Consider the following 27,709-nt stretch of genomic DNA (forward strand, 5'->3'; position numbering starts at 1 on the left):
GAGCAAATGACAGCAAAACATATCCACCCACGCAAAACAATCCATAACATAAGGCAAGGACAAAAAGCACAAAACCGTGCAGGCACACACCTTTCAGACCTTTCAAAGACAACAAGCTGAAATTAATGAGCCCATCTGCTGCAGCAGTAGAGTGGCGCAGTCGGGGCTCAGGAGGCGGCACACGCTCAGCCTGTGTGAGTGGGCATGTCTAAAGGTGCCCCATTTATTGAAGACTGCCGCGATCCAACCTTGCTGGGTCACACGCACAGGCCTCTGGAGTGACTCACACACGGAGGAGAGATGAAATCACCTGACTGAGCCATTCAATCTCTCCTCTCTCTGTAAATACTGCAGCCAGTGCACTGCAGCCTGGAGCAGGTGCATAGATTTGATACAGAGTACAGTACAATACAGGTGGGAAATGCTCATTTTGTTCAATAACAATGGCAGCATTGTGGAGGCAGACAGGTGAGCTGTCATGGATCATCGTTCTCTGTGGGCTGTTCTGTCTACTACGCTTTCAACCAGATGATCACAGGTGCCTAGACTGGTACTCACAAAGCAGAGGGTTAGGAGCACTGATCTATGATCGCCATTGGCAAGGGCTCTCAAATTCTACAGCTCTGCTCTTTTTGTTTTATTTTTTGGTTTTCTTGCTCAAGCACACATTGATTTGACTTGTAACTGATAGCTTGAAACAGATGTAACACAAAACTATGGAATGGTACAGGACTGGTCATGATAATGAAGTTTTAGCTAATGGTTAATTGTCAAATAAATATCTGTGATTAGCTATTAAATGTTTTAAACTCTTGAAAGACAATAAAAGTCTATTAAAATGCAAGCATAAAGTGGCTAAACTAGTGTCTGATCAGCTATCTTGCTTCTTAGTTGTGGCTATTCAATAGGGCTGAAACAACTAATCAAAAATATCAATAATGTCAATAATAAAAAAAATGGTAGCAACAAATCTCATTATCAGTTAGTTGCCTTGATGATGTTTGTGCTTTTTAATTTGACCTGTAACTGACAGCATTAATCAGGTGTGTTGAAACAGATAATGTATATTTACAAAACTGTACACTCGTCATGATCACCTTTCAGTCACCTCACTGAAAGAGGGAAAATACAGATGGCAGACACTACAAAACAGCGTGATGCACGACTCATATAACTAAAAAAAAAACGAGGACACCACGATCATCTAAAAAAATGAGTCAAATGTTAAAAATAGCCTCTCACTGAGGCTTTTTATACATCTCTGTTTTATTTGAACATAATAAAAACTGTTTCCATTTGCATCTGAACTGCACAGCTAAACTATGTTTATCAGAGCATTTGTGCATTAATGCATGCAGACCTGCTCATCCACAAGGATGTGGAAATTTTTTGAAAATGTATTTGTTTCTTTGTGTTTTTGGCTTTGGCCTGAATGAAAATGGTGTTTTAGGTCATTAAAATAGCTAATAGAACTGTATTATTATTATTATTATTATTATTATTATCCATCCATTCCATCCATTTTCTAAGTCGCTTCTCTGTTAGGATCGCGCGGAGGTGCTGGAGCCTATCCTAGCAGTCTTCGGGCGGAAGGCAGGATACACCCTGGACAGGTCACCAGTCCATCGCAGGGCAGACAGACAGACACAGTCAGTCACTCACACACTCACACATAGGGGTAATGTAGCATGTCCAATTGGCCTGACTGCATGTCTTTGGACTGTGGGAGGAAACCAGAGAACCCGGATGAAACCCACACAGACACAGGGAGAACATGCAAACTCTCCTGGAGAGGACCCTGGTTGCCCGGCCGGGGAATCGAACCCAGGTCCTCCCCCTTGCTGTGAGGCGACAGCGCTACCATGCTACCATATTATTATTATTATTATATGTTTGTATGTGGTTGGACGTTTTTGAAAATGCTGACCTTTCATGCATGTTTATTACTGTTTTACTTGTGATGATGCTTTAGGATACCGTGTGTCTGACGTGGCGTAAAGTCAAGTCAAGTCAAAGTTTATTTATAAAGCGCACTTTACAACAGGTGTTGTCACAAAGCAACTTCACAGAAAAATCCACAGAAGAGTCCACACCCCCAAGAGCAAACCAACGGCGCCAAAGAAATATTCTGTAAGAGCAAGAGGGAGAAGCCTTGAGAGGATTGACACCGGAATACAAAACGGGGTAAAAAAGGTGAAGCAATATTTAATTAGACAGTTTGAGTTGATGCAGCAGAAGCAGCATCATCAGGAAGGTCAGCAATGTAAATAGCAATGTAAAGTTTTTGTAGAATTAAATTACCTCCATAATAGTGTTTGTTCTTTTATTATCTGTGCACCTTTGACAATGAGTAGTTTTAGTAGTGTATTTAAGGGCAGTGTAGAAGATCAGTTGTTATGCCCTTGAAAAAAGTTCTTTTTCTGACAGACAATTAGCTGCATTATTTTCAAAATTAAGAATTAGGAAAGGTGTATAATAATCAGTGATAATTATTAATGTAGAGTCATAAGGAAGAATATATTTTGTTAAGACTTTTGACCATCTATACACACAGCACTAATATGCACCTGGATCTTCACCTGCACTCTCTTTAAGAATGATTATGTATTTTAGCAATTGCCGCTGGGAAGAACACTGGCCCTATGAAAGAAAACGAACAAAAACCTGAACCACTGACGGCTGCAGACATTTCAGAGACAGAAGAGTGGAAGCAGAAGTGGAACAGCAGGTTACAGAATCTGAGTCAACTTCATTGCGTAATAACGGAGAAGAAGAGAGGACATGTCTCATATGGTACTTAGAAAGATCCAGATTGTCTCTAACAAGAAAAGTCTTTCTGCTGGGGTTAACGGGAGAGGCCAGCCCTACACCTTTGGTGAATGGATGGGGGAATTAAACATCACGGCGCTGCCAGACACCAAAAAATTCATTTTAAGTTCAGTTCTATGGCGAACAACTTCAGACAACCTTTGCAAGCACTTTAATATCCTTGGCTATTAAGGCTTGCAGATAGCCATGCTATCTCTAAGTTAATAACTTCCATCCGTTGCTGCAGCGTCATAACCAAATTCATACGTCTGTCAAGGCTACAGCCTGTCTAGACTGACGAAATTCATCAAATGAAGTTGTGATATCGAACAAATACATATGTGAACCATATTCAACTGCTCCACACAATGCAACAGTTTGGAGCTATAAGCTGTATCTCCACTTGAAGAAGAAGAAGAAAAAAAAAGCAATTACCAATATGAACGACATGCTTCAGACAGACAAGCCTCCAGCGCTTACTGTCTGAATAAGCGTCTCTATTCTGTTTGATTACACATCCCTGAAATAGAGATGGCACAAAGGCAGACCCAGCCTCTATTAATATGTAAATACCAAATGAATGCCACAGTCCTTGTAAGAAACTTGGACAAAACCACTGCCGCAAAACATTATACACACTAACGTATAGCCTTAACTCTGCTTCTTTGCAACTCCAAGCAGATAAATTCAGGATGGAGACTCTAATTAGTTCATGTACCACAAAGAAAACAAGTTCACGGAAGAGGGAAAATAAATTAGGCTCCATCGTCCACTGCAGCAGCAGCCCGATACTGGACTCCGCGTGGTATGTGTCATGCCAGCCAAGGTTACCTGAAGCCAAACTTGTCCATGGCGATGGCGAAGTGGCGTGGCTGGTCGTAGCAGTGGTACAGGTTGCGGTCGTCCATGGGGATGAGGTCAACATCACTGAAGATGAAGCAGTCATACTCAGCATCCTTTAGAGCCTCCGTGTAGCCCACATTCAACAGCTTGGCCCGGTTGAACGTGTCTTCACCAAGCTGAAAGATGACACCAACAATCACAGTTACAGGGATATATAAAGTCATATATGCATTAAACACAAAGATAAATCACTAAATAAAGAAACTATCTGGTACGGATCACCTCTTAAGTGAGATGCATGCAATAAATGAATGATGATTTTTAAAAAAATACACAAAATATCAAATGTGCCATACTTTTGAACAGCCCAAATTTAATGTTTTTTGATTTGATAATAAAAAAAAAAGAAACACCACCACCACATAAAATGGCCAAAAAGAGAATTTAAAAATAGATGCCATTATACTTAGGATGGCCGTTTAATGGAATGTTTGCAGTTCAAGCCGATTGTCTGACCAAAGCTGGTCTGGTGGAGTCGTCTTATGCAGTAATTGTGAGATTGTGAGACGGCATTAGACAATGACAAGAACATTAGTGGCCATATAAAGCAAAACAGCAGCACTGTTCAGCTCTGAGCATAGGTCAGCTCTCCAACTCCTCATAACTCTTATGAACATGGGCCATTTTGGGCACTCTGATGTAACCTGAGAATTGATGCAGCAGCTCAGCATAGTAATTGGATATAGAAGCAAAGGCTTAATCCTAATATCAGGGAAAATCTAAGAGCTAACAAGAAAATTTGCTCTGGTCATTATGAGCTAAACTTTCACATTCATAACATTTACCTTTGGAGATTCCTTATTGGGGGCAACACAAAGATAATACATGACTGTAGAGAGCTTTACACTTTGCTATAACCCACAAGGTCATTGGTTTGATCCCAGCTGATGACTGATGCCACTGTGCTCTCTAGCAAAGCTTTAAATACACGCCTCTCTGGACAAAAGCAAAGGCTTTTGCACCTAAACTCATTTCCTCCATCCACATTGTCTACGACTACAATGAGCATCTGCATGATGGCCGATCAGTATTCACTTCGTCTACTTGAGGTGTCTCCTAAGTGGAGATTAATACAAAGGAAAGTTGTTAACCTTTCCTTAATGAACAGAATAGGGAACAATGCGAGACAAACGCTCTTGTTAGCCGTTTCGATTTTAGGCCTATTTAAATGAGACTCATTAGCTAGGATTTAAAGCCGAAACTCTATTTACACCCCGCAGAGGTAACACCATAGACTACGTCTGAACTAATAATCCAGTGTGACAATAATCCCATGTAATCCTGTAATACCAGAGATTTGACCGAATAATTTGGTGCTGAGAACCACCGTCACAAATCCACTGTGATTTCGAAGAGGAATGCAAGCCCACCTGATCCACACCACAAAAGTGCTGTACAGAAGACTCATTAGCAGCACAGTTTCACAATCCTCTCCTTCTGGACTTTTCAACGCACAGCCAACAGGAAAAAAATAACACGGGCCCTCTCATTAGCTTTTGAAAATAAGCCAGAGCCTATTCAACAAGCAGCAAGACCAACAAAATCAATAGTTAGTATTTTAGTATGCCATAATTTTCTTTAGGCCAGTCATTAAATGGTGTGCTGTGCATTTCCAGCCCATTATCAGACTGAAGTTCGGTCTTAAGAATTTAATGACTGAGTGATAATAGGAACACCAGGGGCTGAAAGCACAAATCTCAAAACCCTCAAAATGGAAACTCGGTAGAAACTTGTGTGATTGAACACTATTTTAAGAAAATTCAGAAAGGGTTTCTTGTACAATAATTGCTTAAAGAAAAGGGAAATGCTGTTCATGAATTTGTATGTTCAACTGCCGTTCTGATTTCTTCACAGACAATTTGATTTGGCTGACTGTATTAGCCTTTTTTATCCTAAAATTTGAAGTTTACACTGTGCAGAGTAAACGATCACATGAAACACTAGCAGATTCCAACAACTTTGTGTTTGCCATACATGCAACATGAACAACAATGGGCCAAACTGGCATTTAAAAATTTTCAGTTGCCTAATAATAATACAAACCTAATAAAGTGCTACATCAACTTGCTTTGTAGCACAACCAGTTATTATGCTACAACATTTTAGTGCAGGTGCAGCAGCCGCACTTAAATACAGCAGGGTATGTTATTTACCTCAAAAAATTGCAACATCTGTCAAAATAAAAGTAATAAATTGGCTGAGAGCCGATTTTGTGATTTCAGTTGTGAGTTCAATCTCTTGATTGCAATCTTGGCCATGCATTCTTACCAATGTTTGTACCAACCATGAATAGATTTGTCAGTGTAAATAACCTTTTAAAGTTTTAAAGAAACTTACTGGACAGTGGTGGGGATAGGAACCAGGAATTGCAATGTCAACAAGGAAAAATTTTATTTTTGACCAAAACCACACACGTGTATGTAATGCTGATAATTGTAAATGAAGTGCTAAACGAAATGTTAAAAAAAAAAAAAATTCAAGGATAAATTCTTTTTTGGGACTATTTTTGCCTTACATGTACCGCTTAACATGAATGGATTTTTTAAAATCCATTTTAGGCCAAAACCCTCTCAAAATGGTCTTAAAATAATGTCTCTGGCATCAGGCTGTGTATGTCACCACCACTGTGAGCAATTCTGACTCCAACAGTTTCTCTAGAATCACACCACTGTGAATGACTCTGAAGAATCTTCACATGATATAAATGTTCTATAGTAATGTAAGTGTTCTTGGATCCTTTACATTATGCGGAGGGTCTTTAACTTTAAAAAGCTTCTTCTCTAAGAACACATGCATTAAACGTTTTCCATTTTTAATTTAATGCTGATCCAAACTGAGAATTGATGAAGCAGTAATTTGATATGGAGGAAAAGCTTAATTCTGACATCATGGAAAATCTAAGCGCTGACATGAAAATGTGTCCTGCACATTAAACGAGAGTGCCATGAAAATATCATGGTGAGCCTCCTTTTCACTTCTGGTAATAATATACACTACCTCAGAGATACAAAGACAAGAAAGTTAGAGCCTTCAATATGACCCCTTATCAAAGAGAGACAGAGTTAGAAAGAGGAAAGAGGGCAGGATAAAGTAACATATTAAAAGAGATAAACTGCCTGCAGCTAATATGCTTATTAACCATTACTGGACTCTTTGATAGTGCTTCAGTAAGACGTTCCCCTCGTGAGGCACCAGTCAGCTCAGGCAAATGGAGCGGTAAGTCTCCCATAATCATAGAGCATGCTTAAATCCTCCGATTTACAGCATAGACAATGCCTTTGTTTTACTCTGACAATAAAAAGCTGATGCAAAGTCACTCGAACAATCAGAATGAAGAAATCACAATGTGAAATCAAGTCTCTCCTATTTGATTTCCTGAACATAAAGCCCACAAATCCACTCTGGGAAACCAGCTCCTGTTAGTTGACAAGCACCACCTTTCCAAGGCGTCTCTCTCAACAGGGATAATGGCACATTTGGGGAGTGTTAAAAGCAGTAGCTTTCTGAACTAAACTGCCCAAAAAAAAGAGAAAGGAGCACGCAATCTCAATGCATTAATTAAACCCAAAGGTGTTTCGCAGACTTGTAGCACAAGCTCTGTTAGAGGAAGGAGTGGAAAAGGTATATTTAATGGCCTACACTTCATTTTTTTTCTCCCACTGGCTGACTAATAGCAGGTAGGGAGAAATCATTTTAGCCCACACTTGGCAAATAAAACACACTTCTACCCAGGTCCTGTAGCTGAAATGTGATGGGGGCCATATCCGATAACCCAGACACAACCTAGTCAAGCAGCAGAGACTGCTACAGACTATTCCCTCAGTGCCAGGCATCTCTACTGGGCTTATCATCACTGAGCTGGCTCCTCAATACTTGGCCTTTGAGAGGCAATTAACCCCATTACTTGTATCTGATAATCAGAGAGATGACTGGATGCGATGGGCTTGTCCCTCTAGGTTGCGTCTCTGCACCCAGCTGTGCCTCACAGACAGGGTAGCCTGGCCTACCTGGACCCGTTGCTATGGAGACAGATTAGGTTAGGGCTCAAGCTGAGTGATTGCGCTCAGGGCTGTCTTGGAGTGAGTGTGTGAGCATGTGTGCATGTGTGTGTCTGCTTTATCAGTTCTCAGCAGGCTGACCTAGTCGGCCAGCAGTGCTATCGATACCGGGCCCAAAAGGGGTGTGGGGGCTGGTGGGCTATAGGCAGACTCACAAGATTCATAGAGCTTGAGAGACCATAAGTCAAGATGTATTTATAAGTCAAGAAAGATTTTACATATTTATATACACTCACCGGCCACTTTATTAGGTTCAGTTGCTTGTTAACACAAATAGCTAATCAGCCAACCACATGGCTGCAACTCAATGCATTTAGGCATGTAGATGTGGTCAAGACAACTTGCTGAAGTGCAGACCGAGCATCAGAATGGGGAAGAAAGGTGATTGGTTGTCGGTGCAAGATGGGCTGGTCTGAGTATTTCAGAAACTGCTGATCTAATGGGATTTTCACGCACAACCATCTCTAGGGTTTACAGAGAATGGTCCGAAAAAGAGAAAATATCCAGTGAGCGGCAGTTGTGTGGACGAAAATGCCTTGTTGATGTGAGAGGTCAGAGGAGAATGGGCAGACTGGTTCCAGATGATAGAAAGGCAACAGGAACTCAAATAACAAACCAAAATCTCTGAGGAATGTATGCCATGAAGAATTAAGGCAGTTCTGAAGGCAAAAAGGGGTCCAACCTTTTACTAGCAATAAACCTAATAAAGTGGCCGGTGAGTGTATAAGACTATAAATATACACTTTATCCACTTAATGACAAACATTATATAGGTGATTAATCCATGATATGCCTGTGGGATCATGTGCAGTCCACCACTGTCCAATCGCACCTTCTTGACTACAGTATTGTGGCAGGCTTGTCATTTTTCAAATAAATAAATAAATAAATAAAAATTTCAATCAGAGGGCATTTTCAGTGACCACAGGTAGGAAAAAGCTGCCATAAAAATTGTCTTAGAGGCTGCAATTGATCCTACAGACTGAGCAGCATCTGAGTTGAGATTTGAGAAACCTTTCTATGAAGAATGAAGAATTAAGGCAGTTCTGAAGGCAAAAGGGGGGTCGAACCTTTTACTAGCAAGGTGTACCTAATAAAGTGGCCAGTGAGTGTATAAGACTATAAATATACATAAATATATATACACTTAATGGCAAACATTATATAGGCAATTAATTTATGACACCTCAGAGAGCCCCACTAAAACCAGTGAAACCTGCAAACTTGCCAAGTGAACTTTGTTTAGTATGGTTTGGTAAAATAAAACCTTTACAGCCCGTAAATTTATTTATTAAGTGGCTGCAGCTCATTGTGCTAGCTTATAGGCAGTTATTAATGTGGCTTACTATTGTTATTAGCCTTATGAAGCCTTTAGTTTTTAGGAACTTTGATGGTACCATAACATCAGTTAATTAAGCTAAAGTCTACATTGAAGGCTGCAGCATAGCTTTACTTGATCAGCAACCACAACCATGAAGGTCAAATTAAAAAAAAAAAAAAAAAAAAAAAAGTACTTTAAAATGTTCTGAACCAGACAACCTCTCAGGACTAATGTAGGACACGGACTACATATCAAAAGAAAACAAGGATTATGAGACACACATGCTTTCTTTTTGTGCATCTTAAAGCTACAGAAAGCTAACTCTAATTTCTCCAACTCAACAGCTATTGGAATAGGCACCATTATCAGCTGGCTCAAGCTAAAATTAAAACTGTTCGTGACATCAACAAACTTAAAAATCCATGTTAACCTAGAGAAGTGGAGCATTCCAACAACACATCGTATGTATGTACTGTGTCATATATCCCTGTGAAAACCCAGACCATATATACATTATGTCTACAGATTCCTACACGTAGCCAATCAAAGGATTAAATACACCCATCCAGCAGATCCAATCAGAGCAGGGATTTAGTTTCGAGACCTTTCCACACTGCAGTTCAACAACTGACTGCTGACATAGCATTACAGCGTGCTAGCAGGTCCAACTTTTGAAAGACCTATATACTTTTTGGCAAAAACATTCGACTTCTGACTGTCAAAAACCAAGATGGGTGCTGAAAAATGAACAAATGCATTTGGAGAGCAATGAAGCTAGAGACACATAAAAAATACAGGGAATGTGATGTGGCTCTGTACAGTTACATAACAATACATACCACTAAATAAGATCACAAACAATTTGCCTACTGATAGTGCTGAGTCAAACGACCTGTAAATATACAGAGTAAAGACTTCTAGTGGCCTTTATAAAGTTCATAAATTGGTTTATTGTTCAGATATTCAATGAAATTGTCATGTAAGTTTTTGTTGTTTTATTCAGTAGAAATATGAGATTTTTTTAATCATTTTGTTCTTTATTTATATATATATATATATATATATATATATATATATATATATATATATATGAGACAAATGTCCTAGGTTTATACTTTAAAAAGCTTTAAAAAAAAAAGATGAGCAATTGCTTTTCAAATGAAGAAAACAACAATACATAAAGTTGAGCATGATGCATTATAGCACTTAAATGAGGACACCATATGTGGCACACACATAAAAGCCGAAAAACAGTCCACTGCTGTGCAGAAGGATTTCTGATTTATATTTTTAATGGGCTCTGTAGTATTGTGTGTTTAGTTGAGTGCCCTAGTTCCGTACTCATTACTGTATTAAAGTTGAACCATCGGGACTGCTAAAACACTCAGAGGAAATAACAACTCTCAGCAAAGAAAGTCCGTGTCAAGCATCAACCTAAAAACAATTGTGATACAAGCTCACCAAGCACAGCGGCTGAAAGGAGGCCAAGAATCACGGTTATCGGATTGCTCAAAGTCGTGCCATTACTGTGAGCTGTTGTGAAGGTTTATTTGACTCAGGAGAGATTTGATTCCTGCATGCTACTGCTTGACAGCCTCTGTAATTTCTGAGAAGCTCAATTAAAAAGCTGTGTTCACATAGGCTCTTTATGGTTCATCAATGGGTATACGGAACATTGAGAGCGCACAGATGAGGCGGCACTGGCACCAGGCCAAGGGAACCGATTTACAGTAATGAAAGGTAGCTATCTGAATGCAGCACAAAGCCATCAAAAAAAAAAACCCTGGCCGCTGCTGAAATTTCAATTGGACTTTTTCCTTTGTTTCGTCAACTGCTTGACACCGCAGGAGGTTACCGAAAGAAGGACTGGGAAAAATGAGCCATAGAGGAGAGTGCGCGATATCATCTGGATTCGTTAGGGGAAGATTAGGGCTCTTAGAGGTTGATTTGCTTGCTATATAGATGTAAGGCTATGCGCAAAGCTATATGCAGAAGCAAAGATAGTATCCCAGGCTGACCCAGAAAGCACTGGGAGGCTTCAGAGAAGTGATTCTCTTGCATGATCAAGCTTTTCAAGTATACTTGTACAATATGGCAAATTTGAACTGCACAGGAACGATGGCCTAGGTCAAAGTCGCTTGATTCTAATTCTGATTATATCCATCACACAGAGAAGTGTCATCTATCAATCAAGCTCAGCAATGGAGGCCCAGACTTCCTCTGCCTCTGCCGATAGATCCTGTACCACACGGCAGCAGGAGGGACAGCTCTAAGCACTTCAGGAGCAGGTGGAGGCTGCCAATTTGCTTCCCTTCGACCAGTCTGAAGAGTAGTGGAAAGGGAACAGCAGCTTTCTAAGCTTCCTCAACACTACCACCTTGGCGGCAGAGGCTGGCTGGTTGGGATGAAGCTGGCACCAGGAGAGCTCTGGAGCCCTGCAGAGGCTGCTGGAATGAATCATGCGCAGTGTTGCTGCAATCAGATTGAATTAAGGGTGACTGAACACTCATTGCCTAGCTAAAATCCAGAGCAGAGGATCCTCCGTGTCACCCTGTCAGAGCGAGTTACTACACCGGCCCAGGCTGCTCACGGCAAGAGAGAGAAACTTCTTGCTTCTTGTGAATGAGGCTTTGCACTCTACACAACACAGGAGAAGTGGAGACAAGGCCCTGCTAATTTCATTCTGATTTTGTGGCAGCAAGACACAAGGCCAAGGGTGCACACGCTATGGTTTGCTCCACTAAGATACCCACATAAGGCAAATCTTTTGTTAAATATCTGGGCAGTCCTGTGAAAAGCTGTCCATCATTCCAAAAAAAGAGACATGTAGCTTTAAACAAAAGAACCTCAAGAGACCAGATACATCTGTGGCAATATTAAAAGCTTGACAACACAATGTGAGGCCTATCTACTGAACATCTGCTCTATTCCATCAAACACTCAGTTTCTCAAACTTACATTTAAACATACTTCTCAATTCTTTAAAGAGTAACAATGGCTATTGTGTTCGATATGAGAAGACACAATAGATTTCCCTTAGGGATACAGCACTTTGCCTAGAGAGGCTGAACAAGAAAAAACAAACCAAAAAAAAAAAAAAAACAACCCAAGGTCTCCTAGCACTTGTAGGCTTTACATGCCTTATTTAATTTGGAAAGGCTTGTTATGATACAGATGGAAAAACAGTTCAAGTTATAAGAGTCAATTGAATCACTGACTGGGAAGGAATGCACAAACTGAAAAGTGTCTGCATTATTTCAGACTAGAGTGGTTTACAGCATTCTGATGTGCAAAAGTGGGCAGGAATACTCTAGTTTATGGTCCCTACACCATAAAACATTCAAAATATCTACACAACATGCTTATAAATCATATACAGTTTACATATGCTTTTGTAGGAAATCATACTCTGATTGAGTATTCATAAATTACAACAGTCTTATAAGTGAGTTAGTCAGAAACCTTTCATTTGTTTATTTAATTTCCAGTTATCTTTTTTCAGTGTCTGAAAAAACATATTTCATAGAACATTACACGAAAGCCTCCAAAATTAAGTATAAAAGCAAACACACTGAAATGTGGAGTAAGATTTTATGGACCGATGAATCTCAATTCATAACTGGGATAGACTGGATTTTAAATAGCAGACAACGTAGCCAACTTCTAAAACTGAACTTTGCAGGTGTGGAAAAAGGTCCCAGCAGATTTATTTGAAAAACTAAAAGCATGTCTCCTGAAAAGGATGAAGAGGTGGACATACCGCATATTAAAAAAAGTAATATTACATTTTAGGCACCTTCACTTCGATGCCACGTTAAATTTACTGATAACTTAAATTCAGTGCCACCTTAAAATAATATTTTTTATTGACACTAATTATTCCCGTAATTTGAAAGAGTACTAAATGGACATTCTACATTAAAAAAAAAAAGATGCAACCATTTCAGGGGGGAATAACTAAACTTAAAAACTAGAGGCAAAGCAGCATGCCTTAAGTAGGCTGGAAGTGAACTGCGGTAGCTGGAAGAGGTAGGAGAGGAATGCTAATGCAGAGTAATTAGGCGGCTGTCCTCCTTTTGGTCTAATCCATACAGGTAGCGTCGAGATGAGTGGAGGCTGCGTCTCATCAGCGCTGATTAACCCCCACTCAGCCGTCAACTGGTGGGGATTCAAGATAAGAGCCTCACTGCATAAACAGGCCCTATAAATCACCGTTTCCTGCGACAGACATGCTCCAGGTATAACACGGCGGGAGATAGGAGTGTGATATATTAGGGTGAAAGCCAAGCTTTCTGCACTAACAGGGTCATGGGGTGTTATTGAAATAGCAGCCAGAATTCAACCATTAGGGGGGAAATGTCACAGGAGATGACTTTAGCGCGCAGTACGTGATAAGGTGAAAAAAAGTCTTATGCCAATATGAAAGGCATCACCTAGGCAAATTTGCTGAAGTGGTGCCAGCAAGCCTGCTGTGATGCAACAGTCTGCTGTATTATTTTCTTGTCGTTACAGTGTGAATTCTCAATTTTGACAGGATGCTAGGATATTCGTGCCTTCAAGGCCAGGACGACAATCCTCCAAGGCTCTTTTGCTACTCAACAGTCCGATTTGAAGTTTCCACAATTAGAACACAAGTTTGGAAGAGTAACTTGAGTTGGTTGCTCAGAGCTGGTCTTAATTTGCCCCTGTGAGGACCAGGCAGACATGAATTGATGTGATCTAAACTGTTAAGACTTATAGGCATTGTTGAGATGGTGAGCAGAGACAAAGTTTGCAGGCTCCCTAACCAAAGGAGAAAGAGGAAGAGTGAGATCATGTTTGAGACTCCCTGCCATGTTTTGCAAAACCCTGATCTCCAGCTGTCCCCTAAAGCACTCCTGCTACTTGTTTCTACTTGAGCGGCTGCCATTCATTTCTTGTACTATTCTGTTTATGGCTAGGGTTGAGATGCACCCCTGATCTTGAGCTAGGCAGATGTCCTGAAGCACCTGAGGATGCACTGCCAGCAAAACAAGAAATCTGCTCAAGCTGCAGACGATGGAGACATATTTAGGACGCTTTCTAATTTCAGGTGTACATTTGCAAGAGGTATCTGATGGCTATGCAATCCATGTCTCTCCAGACACTGATATTTACTTTTTAATACCAGGTATAAAAGCCCCAGCGGGACTCTCGCATATAAGGAGAAAAGCAGATTAATTTACAAAGCAAGTGTCTACTGATATTAAAGTATAGCTAGTGCTGAATCTAGTCATAAAGCTGCAGTTTCAAAGAGCTTATGGAACCTTCTTTCCCAAGCAGTGCATTACAAATGGCTTCTTTCACTGGACAGCTAAAGCAATAATCTAATAATCAAATTTACACAAAATTTGTGCCTTACACCAATTGCAGTCGATCTTTAATTTTGCACTGGAGCTACACACATCTTCTAAGCCACTTATCCTTCTGGGCCTCAAGGGGGGCTGGAGCCTATCCCAGAAGTCATTGGGTGCAAGGATACGACCTGGACAGGTCACCAGTCCATCGCAGGGCAACACTGGAGCTAAAATGTGAATAAATCTAATGGAATAAAGTAATGGAATAAAGTAATGGAAGCTTATACCCCACCAAAGTCCATGTCTAAATCATCATACAATGCCTCAAGCCATGTTGCGTTGCTTAGTAATCTCAAGTAGACATCCTTATTTGGTTTCCTCTATGACAGAGTGCTATCTATGGAGGACATAAAGGAAACTGGAACATGCAAGTTATGGCCAAACATGGAGGAAACTATGGACAAAATTCTAGCTTTAAGATGGTTACAAACCTGGACAGAAGCACGAAATGCTGGCACTGAATCCAAACATAAAACTTTACTTTCCAAAAGCTCCTAGACCACTGCTTCCACAAGCAGTGTGGGTCACATAACGTGTTCTACTGAACTGTTAAGAATCTTCACTGTCTGCCCAGTCAACTGTATGATTCCCTGTGCTTGCATGAAACCATTCTTTATGTATACTGTTGGCTAGGCTCCAGGTGCTGGTCTCCCTGGAGACACGCTTGACATGCTTTTTTTTCCCATAACATGTTGTCCAACAGTGAGAAATGCTGTAATCGCCTCTCATACATCCAATAAGTCTGCTGGTAATCGAGAATTTTCTGTGTGTGTGTGTGTGTGTGTGTGTGTGTGTGTGTGTGTGTGAGACAAAGAAAGCCATTAAAGTAAGAAAGGCATTGCTCTACTGTACAAAACCTAGCATGAGCTTTTGGCTACCTGTAATGCGATTACATTACTGCCATACTGATACTATACAAGATAAAACATGGCCATAATGAATTAAGAACAAACACTGATATTAAAGTTTTAAACAGCAGAAAGCAACATTTACATACCAAATGTAATTTATTTATTTGTAATTTATAGGTAATTTGTGTGGGTTCTTTGGAGAACAGTAAATTCATTTATGCATGTTTATAAATGACGATATCTTGCACACTAAGGCCCAGTCCCATTTCACCCCCTGCCCCTACCACTTGGCCCTTAACCCTCTGTTTTGCGCGTTCACATCTAGGCTTAGAGTGTCCCAATTTTTGTTGAGATAGAAAGTTGGGATGAAGTGTTAGGGCTACATGGCCCTCCAAACTGAGTTTTTCAGAGACACGTTCCGAACTGAGTGTTAAAAAAAAAGAAAAACAGGCAAGATGGCTGCACGAGTGACCAAAGAAATTTTATATTTTGATTAGATTTGATAATTGTATTATCTTAGTTTAATGTCGTTTCAATGGATTATGGTTGCTTTCTACATAAGCATACAAAGTGCTAATAGCATGCTAATGTCTCTGTAGCTGGCTAACTTTCTCATTACACTTTAAATAGTCCATCAGGTTTGATGCCTGAAGTGCCAGAATGTAACTCCTGCACAATTTAAGCTGTAATGGGAAAATCTGAATAAGAAGCTGGTGAATAGCTTCAGCTTCATATCATGAAATAATGCAGTGGGTGATAATAATAATTTTCTTGTATCCCCTCTTTGAAGGCATATGAAGTCCTGAATATAACTAAAGCCCAGTAGTAACATTGCTGAACTTTTCCCTCCTCTACTATCACTGAAGACGAGCTGGGTCGCCTACAGAGCACCGCTAGTAGCCTGTTAATGAAGCAATGTTTTTTTTGAGGGTCGTCCCATTTCATAGGACAAGATTTCATCCACTACCCCTTGTAATTCAGTTCCAAGATTTTTTTGGATTAAAATTTGTGAACTTTCACTACTGACAGGAACTTGGTGAATCACAGTCATCTCTGCCGTTGGCATGGCACCAACCAAGCTGACAGAGCAGATGCATCCAAGCAATTTTGTTTTTTTAAACAAAATGTCAGAAGTATTTATCTACAAAAGGAGCTTAAACAGGGCACAAACTATCACGTGAAATGTGTATAGTTGTAATGCAAAAAAACTGTCTCCAAATATTTCATATTTAGCTGGGGTGACACTTAACATGAGTGATATCTGTCTGATGAAAAAGCCAAATTTACTTGAATAGAAAAAGACAAATCAGCTCCAAATTAATTTAGGTCAACTTCAATTTGTGAATCTCAGAAGCATCAGCCAAAAGAAAACAAATAGCGAGCTGTGGTGCCTTCTTTTTGAAAAACACTAAACAATAGAACAACAGAAATGTTCCTCAGTTGAAATATCACCCATCAGTCACACTTACAAAAAATGAACTAGTTACCTGGCTAACATTAACTGTTTACTGAACTATATATTCCGACATTCCATCCAAAACCTCCTAAATTCAGGAGCATCCATACGTGACTTAAACTGGTAGGCAAGTCTAGTTTGTTAATGTACTTTGTAGCTCCACAATTACAAAATGTAGTCTGTCTGTTTCTCCGCATACTTTCTTAGGGTGTGTTGTGCTGGTACGAGTGAAACAGATACAGCAGTACTGCTGAAGTTTTTAAGCACTTCAGTATGACTGCTGGACTGGAGAAAAAAAAATCCACCAAATAGCATGCTGTGAGCAGTATCCTGTGACCAGTGATAAAGCAATAGCGGACGGCCAACACAAACTGTGCAGTAAACAGATGAGCTATAATCTCTGACTTGACATCCACAAGGTGGACCAACAAGGTAGGTGTGTCTAATAGAGTGGACAGTAAGTGGACACAGTGTTCAAAATCCACTTGTATCAGCGCAACTCACACCAACACACCACTGACACATCACTGCAGTGCTGAGAATGATCCACCACCCAAATAATACCTGCTCTCTGGTGGTCCTGTGAGGGTCCAGACCTCTGATAAACAGGGTGAAGGTGGGATAACAAATTCCGGAAAATAACGCAAAGATTTTGCACAAATGGATTACAGACTACAAAGTGCACCAGTTAAGGGCGAGTCTAAATAGAGTTGCAGTTGCTGAGTCGAGTCTCCATCTCTGATTAGAGCCTAAAAAAATAGAACCACTAAATAAATAAATATATTTTGACTTTCAATAAAATGTAAAGTTGAAAGTGTAGTATTTCTAACTGACATTTTATGTTTATTTTCAGTAACATTAAAACCTTTTTGTGGAAATCTGTTGGAGCCACTTAATCTTGAGTGAGGAGGACAAAAAAGAAGAATCAGCTTTGAAGGCTTTTCTTAAAGGAGATGTTTTATACTCTTGTTCAGACTGAAAGACTGGGTTTGGCACGAGCTTGATGTACTTGTCGTGTGGTGATGGCTACGTGCACAAACGTTCTCTCTGTGCCAGACAGGGTCAGCGCCAGACCAAATCCATGGAGCAGAATGAAAGCAAAAGCTTGGGTGTTTCTATCTCTATACAGCATCCAGGCTGTGGATGGTCTACAGAGATAGAAAGCATCCCGCACTCTGAGTGCAGCCTGTGTGCATCCATACAAACGGGTTAGCAACATCAGTGGTTACTGAAGTGAACTAGCTGTCAGGTTTGTAAAGTGGAGTTACAGTATGTTTTTCACGAGCCATTGATTCTGTCAACACAACTCTCATCAAATGGCTCTCTGTATGCACAGTGCATGCAGTACCAAAAAAAAAATTAAATACTAATAATAATAATAATAACGATAAAAAATATGCACCTACTACTGTAAGAGTTAACATAAACCAGCCCCAGCAAACTAAGACAGAGGCAGCCAGGAGCAGAGAGAGATATTCAGTACCAGTTTTACAATAATAGTGAAGACATATTAGCCTTCTGACAAATAGGGCTAACACAGATGATCGGCTCATTCACATTAACAAGCTCAGACATTCCACAAATGAACTTTTAATGAGGAGCACAAAGTAATTAGGATGATGTGATTTTGGTTCAACATTTTATGACATTTAAATATCACCAACGTTCTAAAAGAAAACTACTTGCTGAGGAAATGGGGGGGGCGTGGGTTGTTTTGTAAATAAGTTTAGACAATCATATGCAAAAACATTTTTCTTGGTTTCTAGATGTTTTAACATGTTGGGGGGAAAAAATGTAAACTGTGCTGTAACTTTTGCACAGGCCAAATTCTATGTTTCATTAATTTTTCCAAAATATTAAAAGGGCCCATAGTCTACATTTTTGTTATATTGCATTTTTTCCCTTGAGATCCATTTTTATATATCAAAAATGGTATAATAATTAATTTCCCCATGACCATATTCCAACCATATTCTTTACCCTTAAAATTCAACAGGCTATTTTTGTTACCATGCCTTTAAGACTGGTTGATATATATGTACAGTCTGATGTACAGACTGACATAAGATAAATGATAAGAAGTAAGTAAAAAAAAACAAACAAAAAAAACAATGATGGTAAAAATGTCTTTTTGAAGTCTTTCAAATTATACTGCAATTAAACAGAATAACTGGTTGATCTAGTAAATAACATACAGTATTTTATACAGTACAGTATAACCTTCAATGTTTATAAAACATGATAATTTTTTCTGTGAATTTATGTTCTATTTCTGTAAACTACCAACAGAAGTGTTACTATATGGGTTCTTTACAATGGGGTACAAAAGTCTAATACTACCAGAGAAAATGCATCTGTTTTCCTTTCTTTTCTAATTTAATGCAAAAATGTTCTAGCATTTCGACTGAAAGTCAGACAGACCTTCAAGGGAAGAGCATCCACTATTTTGTAATAAGGCTTTAACATGTTGAATGTCATTAATTTACTTAGTTTGAAGTGGCAGCAATTTTAATTATATAATCAAAACCTTTTTTTCCTCATCATAACTTTTCTTTGTTTTAAATGTACTTTTTTTTCTTGGAAACAAATTTCCATGAGTTTCAGACTTCTGGACCCCACTGTATATGCTTGAAACCTTTTTTTCCTTTTCCCAATAAATGAGTACTGACCGTTATATTTTATAATACCTTTTTAATCACAGTTAAAATTTTTCACTGGTAAGGCAGAGTAAGACAGTGGGCCTACAGTGTAACCAATTCATGTAGCAGTTAGTGTGTTGTTTTTATCACCATACAAAGTATTAGCCCATCTCAAGTGTTGTTTTGGCAATCAGTGTTAACAGGACTAAGCAAAATAAGTATTCATTCCACACAAATGCGCATGTGGCCCTGCAGAGCTCTGCGCTGGAACGTGACCAAGCACATTCCAAACTTATTATCTCCCAAACATCTGTCCTGACTCACCGCCACAAAACTGTGCAACTCCAAAATGAAGAGAATTGTTTGATTAATGATTCAGAGTGGCTCTCCTGAAGCACCGGCCAGCAGCAGCAGGCCTAGTTCATGGCATAATGAACCGCAGTGGTCTGTTTGGTTGGCCCGTGCTTGGACCTGGGCCTGGCGCAATGCAAATCACAGAGTCTGCAAAGTCAGCCCCGAGGAGGAAAACTACCTGGAAGATAGACTAATGTGACAGAATACGCTAATGTGACAGAATGCTAATGTGGGTGGATGCCATTCGCCAATAAGGGCAGCATTAATAAATATGCTAATACAGCGAATATTCAAGGCCCTCTCATCGCCACATTGCTAGAGAAGGAGTGGCTCATTCGCATTAAACGAGGGCACTATGAAGTCAAAAATGTCAATGTTATTGTGCAAGACTTTGCAAGAAGCGCTGATTGGCAACATCTTAAAATATTCGGCCCATATTCACTGGGCATATATTTCTGCACTCCAAATGGAGCATGAAACTATCGATGCATTTCTTTCGAATGAATGCAAGGAGTTGGTCAGGTTTTTGTGGCATAATTGATTTTAGCTGAAGTGTGTCAATTTGCTCTCCTCTGAAGTTAAAATCAGATTCAGATAGAAGGAGATTCTTCTATGCACTGGTAGACCTTTTGCGGCTAATCTAACTAGCGCTGGGGCATAATTGGACTGCCACAGTAGCTGACCTCAATTTCTCACTACTTAAAAGGTCAAGCACCAAAGAGGAGGCAGCTTCCTCTCAGTGCTCTAGTCTCTCCATGGCTATCTGCAGAGCCCAACCAGGGCCAAAGTGCAGCCTTGGGAGGGTGGGCAAAATCAATTATACATTCATATTTAGTTAATAAGAAAATATTCTTTATTCAGCAGAACAAGGGCAGCCCTTTGGGTAATTGTTAAGCTAAACATAGAGCTGGTCACACTTTTTTAGTTGACTGGCTCAATTCACTGACTCTGTAGATGTATTATTGTTTACTAGGATAAATCTTGGATCATCAGATCCTGCTCAATGTTGTTTTGTCATTTCATATGAGAAACTGATTATATTTAGGTGGTGGGCAATATGGCAACATATTCATTGTTAGTATTTATGCTTGTTTTTCAATAGTATATTATTGAGCGTAGACAGAAATGCTTTAAACTAGACAGCAAAACAAACTGTTGATTCACAGTTCTTTTGGAACAACAAGAAGTATAAATTTAAAGTAAATTCATGATTTCAATTGCTTTACACCAAGGCTTTTGGAGGATGGGTTGGTGTCAAGAAGGGCAGCAAAGAAGCTATTTCTCTTCAAGAAAAACATCAAGGACAGACTGACATTCTACAGGAAGTATAGTGATTGGATTGCAGAGGATTGGGGTAAAGTTATTTTGTCTGATGAAGCCCCCTTCAGACTGTTTGGGACATCTGGAAAAATTATTGTCCAGAGAACAAAATGTGAGCACTACCATGAGTCCTGTGTCATGCCAACAGTGAAGCATCTTGAGACCATTCATATGTGGGATTGCTTCTCATCCAGGGGAGTGAGTTCGCTCAAAATTTTGCCTAAGAACAATGCCATGAATAAGGAATGGCATCAAAACATCCTCCAAGAGCAACTTCTCCCAACGTTCCATGAGAAATTTGGAGATGAACAAAAATGGAGCACCATGTCACAAGGCAAAAGTGACAACCAAGTGGTTTGGTGAACAAAACATTGAAATTTTGGGGCCACGGCCAGGTAACTCTCCAGACCTCAATCCCATTGACAACCTATGGTCAGTCCTCAAAAAGAGGGTGGACAAACAAAAACCCAGAAACTATGATCAACTCCAAGCACTGATTAGGCAAGAATGGGTTGCCATCATTCAAGATTTTGCCCAGAAAATATTAAGTCTTAAACTGGATGGAATTGTCAATAAAAAGTTAACACTTGTATGGAATGCTTATAATGTGTGTCCGACATGGTGGTCTGTAACACAGGGGCCCCACAGGGAACGGTTTTGGCACCGTTCCTCTTCACCCTGTACACTTCATGTACAACTCACCAAACTGCAACCTACAGAAGTTCTCTGATGACTCAGCAATCGTCAGCCACATCACAAATGAGGACGACGGAGAGTACAGAGAACTGATACAGTACTTTGTGGACTGGTGTCTGCGGAATCACCTACAGATCAATGCAGGGAAGACCAAAGAACTGGTGGTGGATTTCCGCAGGCGCACACATCCCCCTTCAGCAGTGAACATCCAGGGAACAGACATTGAAAGAGTGGACTCTTATAGGTACCTGGGTGTGCACCTTAACTGTAAACTGGACTGGTCAGACAACACTGCTGCACTTTACAGGAAAGGACAGAGCAGACTCTACCTGCTCAGGAGACTGAGGTTGTTTGGAGTGCAGGGGCCACTCCTGAGGACCTTTTTTGACACAGTCGTGGCATCAGCCATCTTCTATGGAGTGGTCTATACAGATTTTATGCAACTCTTATTACTATCCTTATTTTGTTGTAAATAGTCTAGAGATTTAGCTTTAATTTTGTATTATTTTTAATGTTGAAAATGTTTATAATGTTTCCCGTTTCTATTACTGAGTGCCTTGCTCCTGTAATACTGTGAATTCCCCCGCTGTGGGACTAATAAAGGATTATCTTATCTTAATTGTACTTCATTATACCATATAAACATCTGACAAAAGGTTCTAAAAAAACTGAGACAGCAAACTTTGTGAAAACCAAAATTTGTGCCATTCTCAAATCTTTTGGCCACGACTGTAGTACATAGAAATCTCAATAATTAAATATCAGTATTTACCCTGTTCTCTCTTTACCTTTATTAGAGCTTCTGTTCTCTTCAGCAGGCTTGCTTTTAGTTTTTTCAAAGAAATCAGCAGGGATATTTTTCCAAACATCCAAAGATTAGAAGTAGGTTGTATTGTCCAAGCAATCCTAAACACTCTCAGTGATGTTGAGGTATGGACTCTGGGGTGGTCAGTCCACTGTTCTAAGGATGTGTTTGTATTTTCTTAACAATCGCTTCTTGACACCTATGCATCGTGTGTGTGTGTGTGTGTGTGTGTATATATGCATATGCACAGTACTGTGTGAAAGCTTTAGACATCTAAGCAAATTTTTAAAACAATTTACAATTTACCTCAGCAGTGAGTTTATCACAATATACATTAGAATAAAGTCATATTCATAATTCAAATAAACATAAAAACAATAAAAAGTACATAGTGATTGGTCAAACCAGGAGCTGCTTTTTAACTACATATAATACTGGGCTTCCTCGAGGAGAGGTTTGAAAATGGTTAAACAAACACATTAACATGCATAAAGTCACAATTTATTACACACACACACACACACACACAAATATATGTGTGTGTGTGTGTATATATATATATATATATATATATATATATATATACACACACAAAAACACACACACACACACACACACACACACTATAAATACACATACTATGGAGTGTGAAAAAAAAAAACTAAGTAATTACATTACTCTGTTATTTATCCTTCCAAATGAAAACTGGATTAACTGATTTAGCTTAAGATACCTCAACACAAGGGAAGAGCTTCCGATATCTGGATGGTTCTATTGACCTTCACAGCCATCAGCTGAGACCTATTTATCTACGCAACTCTGATAAGATGAGGACCTCTTGTAAAGACATAAGCGTGCTTTGCAAAAGTGCAAGTCCATTACAAGAGAAGGATATGAGATTGGTAATAAATGCCTCCAGTAAATATGACTCACATTTCCCCAGCATAAAACTGTTCTAAGGAAATGTGGCGTTTTTCTCTCCATTTAACCTTCTTTATATATTACAGGCTAAACGTCCGCTACTGTAAGAACCACAGACAGGAAAGGGCAAACAATTAAGAAATTAGGCTTTAATTTTTTAAATGGTCCTCTGTCTGATGTTTCTAATAGGATTGTATTTAAACCCTGGTATGTGGTTTTTTTGAAGAAGGATTTACAGTTTGCACTACCTTGTCTGTGAACTTTAATTACCAATCCCATTAGTCTTAAAAACAGTGAATTACACCAGTAATTTGATAAACAGATGGCATGACTCCTTATCTACCCAACCACTCCACTGAATGTGCAAAACATCATTACCTTCGGTTTTAGAGCTGTGGCCCTCCAGAAGCGAGCACATTAGCAAATGGATCTTTGATCATTCAGCTGTTCGTCCTTGAGTTCACAGCAGCAACAGCTTTATTCTATTCCTTTTTGTGGCCTGGCACACAAAGTATACATTATCGATGAAGTTTAGGAAATTAAAGGTTATACAAGGTTGTACATCCAAAAAAACACTACAGCAAGAGTTGCAGATACACTGTAAACAATGCAGAAATGTTCATTTGTTTTTCTGCAGAGTGGCGCAGGTACTTTCAGGACATGCCACACTACTATTGATGGGACTGGATGAACGCAATTTGATTAACAGAGAGATTACATCAAAAACAAAAAATGAGCAGTTTTCCTCCAAGCAACTTCTTCGATTTGTATTCAGGCTTTGCCAGTTCGAGAAAAGTTTTAGGTAGCAGATGCATGAAGACACAAAAGCAAACCACAACATAATTCCATTTACAGCTATATACAAAAGGTTTGGGCTCCCCAGTCAAGTGACATGCTTTGTCTGTGCATTAAAATGCGCCTAAGTGTATATTATTTTCCCTTAGAAAGTCAACAAAGTCACTTGCCCAACGGCCGCTAAACTTTTGCTTCTGATTGTACATGTAAATTCAAAATGGTTCATTTTCATCAAAAACATTCTATAGATGTCATGTAAAGAAAATGTACTCTTCTATCTTGTAGTCAAAAATGTATTTAGATCAGAAAGTAGTCTTTTTTTCAGCATGATCATTCAGAAATGGTAGATCTCCTATACTTCTATGTACAATAATAATTATAATGAGTTGAGTTCTTCAGGGTTTGTTTTGTTTTTTAATAAAGGCCATGGTTATGCACATTTAACCACAGTAGCTCAAAGAACCACATGAAAGCATTCTATTCCTCTAATGTTAATGAAAAATGCAGTTGGTTAGTTTTCTTTAAGTACTGATGACCCATAGTCCTGATGACCCATAGTATGCTTAGAAAACTGTATTATGGTTCAATCGTCATATCACCCACCACTAGTGTGTGGGGTGAATATAGATATAGCACACAACAGTGTCCTTGGAACACTGATCAGAAGGAACATGTTCAGGATTGATTAAATACAGATTGCATTAAATACAGATACAGTGTGCAAAGCTCCTAATCATGAAACAAGCTTTTGGATCTTTAGGTTATCGAACATTAGCAACTTTTGATTGAATTCTCTCTGAGAGAAGAAGGATGCAAAAACAGTAGCTTAGTGAAGGAGCCTGCATTTTGTGGTCACCCCCATGGAATGTTTTTTTGTGGTCAGACTGTTGAGAAGATGCCAAAATCAATAACACAACCCCATATAATCCTATAGATTTGTCAAAGTCTACTGCAACATGGTTGTAGTGATTTGAAAAAGAGGGAAAAAGAAAAAAAAAGATTATAAATTAGAAAACAAGGTAGATGTGCCCATTGCATTTCCACTGAAAATACTCCATTTGCTTTTCCAAAAGAGTAATTATTTGGTCTCTTTAGTTTTGAGGGTTTTTGTGATTTTATGAGGGTTTTGAAGAAGAAGAAAAAAAACAAACAAACACTCCATTCACCAGGCTTTTGGATCAGCATTGTCACAATTAACAGTAATATTAATCTTTTTTGATGTCTGCTTCTTTGTCACTGGTTTATCAGTTTGAGTTTAACCACTCAGGTTGCTTATGCTCAACCAAATATACACTCAATCACAGCAATCCATGAGTTGAAACCAAACGCTTCTCTTATTTATTATTTTATAGTTTATCTGTAGTTTTAATTCATGCGGAGCATCTGTAAAGAGTTAATTGTTAAAACAGTCGTTATGTTTACTGAACAGCACCAACATGCCTCTATAAAAGAAGCCACTGGTGGTCCACAGTCTACAGGTTGAGACACCCTGACTTGCTTCACCTTGTATCTTTTAGCTGGAAACAGCATGTTTTTGAAAGGTAAAACATTAGGTTTGTTGATTAGTAGTGGTCATATCAATGCATATCTCACCTCAAGGCTGAGATTGGCTTCTTACTTGGCATTCTCGTTATAATTTTTACATTCCACGTTAGTAGATGCAGGTGTTAGTGCCCATGAGGCGTTAGTTGATTCCAAATCCACTAAATGATTTTGAAAGTTTTATTAATTTAAACCCATACAAACATCTATAAAATGAGGTTGAGCCTGATATTTATCTACACTCTCACTACGATGCTTCCTATATGTTGTTAATGAAGCATCCATGCTCTAATGATTTGGTAGTCATGTAGCTCTACATACTAGTCAGCTCTGCAAATAAAAACCAGATCAGTGAAGGAAATTAGATAGGAAAGAGTCATTCAACTATTCAGATCCAGCCTGGACCAGCTAAACCTGCCACGATGGTGGATCACCCATAAGACACTGCATCATGACACAACATCCTCATTCCATATAGTTCACAAACAGATATCTGGTTGACAACAAGGAATGACATATGACGGGGATACATACATACATGCACATATATACATATATACATATATATTTCATCCCAAATTCCAAACATCAGCATATATCATGTTTAACACTGGCATTTTACATGGATGCTCACATGACACGTTGCTAAACCCACCACAGAACAGAATGGCAGTATGTGGCTCACACACATTATGAAAACTCTTTTTTCCCCCTCAGCATTTAATGCCACGAGCCCTTTATTGTTAGGCAATATTAATCTTTCTTAATATTTCATGTTTTTAATGAAAAAAACTACTTACTGACTTTTATTGAATAAATGCAACGTATGCAGCTCTGGAGCTGATGAGCGTGGAGAGTAGAATAAGGGTCTCTCTCAGTCTGAATGATGGATTAGACCTGCCACAGAGCAGTGTCCAGAGGCAAAGAGCTAATCTGTCCATCATCTCACTTTGTCATCTCTTATTCTTGTGCTCATCATAATCAACATGCACATACCTGTCAAAACTGTGGAAACACCTAGTTAAATAATTACAGTGTATCAAAGTGTATTAAACACATATTCCAGTCTAAAATTTGTGTTTCATATGCTATTTGTCATGTTATGTCAAACGATGATGATGATGATGATGATGATGATGATGATGATGATGATGATGACCACATCTGGCTTCCTAGCAGTAACATCCGCTATATGGCTTTCAAAGCCCCCAAATGGTTGTAGTTTTTCCACCTTTTCTCACCTTCAAGATACGTCATCAGAGGGGCACTTCATAGTCTTTAAACCTGAAAATCTACTGAGGCACCACTCTCGAAGGAGAACAGGCATATTTATAATAGATTATATATATATTACTATTTTTTTTTTCAATATGGCTTAATTGTCCTTTACTAAATGTAAAAGGAGAATTCCACCATTGTTTCATAATTTCTCCATAATTCAGTCTTTCAGATATAATTAATCATTCAGAGTAGTCTGGTGTAAAAGATGTAAAATGGGGAATTATACAGAAAGTTACAGACTCAGATTTGTTTACAGTGCCGTTACGTCTACCACACAAATTTTATTTCCAATCCAAACTGACAAATGAACCTACATGTGTCTTCTCTGTTTCTATATGTAATGCTGATAATGGTAAAATAGAGGTAAACCTGAAAAAAAATTCTGAAAAAAGGATTATTTCCAGACTATTTTGCCTCATAATGCCATAATGTACATCTCTGCACTTAATGTATTTATAAAAATGTTTCAAACACTCTCAATACTATCAGTAAACAAAGACTGAGGCATTCAAAACAATTTCACATATAAATTTCAGTGAGGTAACTTTTAGCATCCTCTCTGAATGACTTTATTTAAGCTCAAT

The 27,709-nt window shown here is 39.0% G+C and overlaps 1 protein-coding gene across 1 annotated transcript in view; it reads right to left on the reverse strand.

The window, feature by feature from the left end:
* The window catches only part of b4galt2 (UDP-Gal:betaGlcNAc beta 1,4- galactosyltransferase, polypeptide 2), a 173,820-nt gene that overhangs the window by 40,302 nt on the left and 105,809 nt on the right, over nt 1-27,709 (reverse strand). Inside the window, exon 4 of the mRNA XM_017702703.2 lies at nt 3,640-3,827. Within this exon, the coding sequence (XP_017558192.1) occupies nt 3,640-3,827 (188 nt within the window). The remainder of the gene's footprint in view (nt 1-3,639; nt 3,828-27,709) is intronic.

This window comes from Pygocentrus nattereri, chromosome 2, assembly GCF_015220715.1.
Source record: "Pygocentrus nattereri isolate fPygNat1 chromosome 2, fPygNat1.pri, whole genome shotgun sequence".
Taxonomy (NCBI): domain Eukaryota; kingdom Metazoa; phylum Chordata; class Actinopteri; order Characiformes; family Serrasalmidae; genus Pygocentrus; species Pygocentrus nattereri.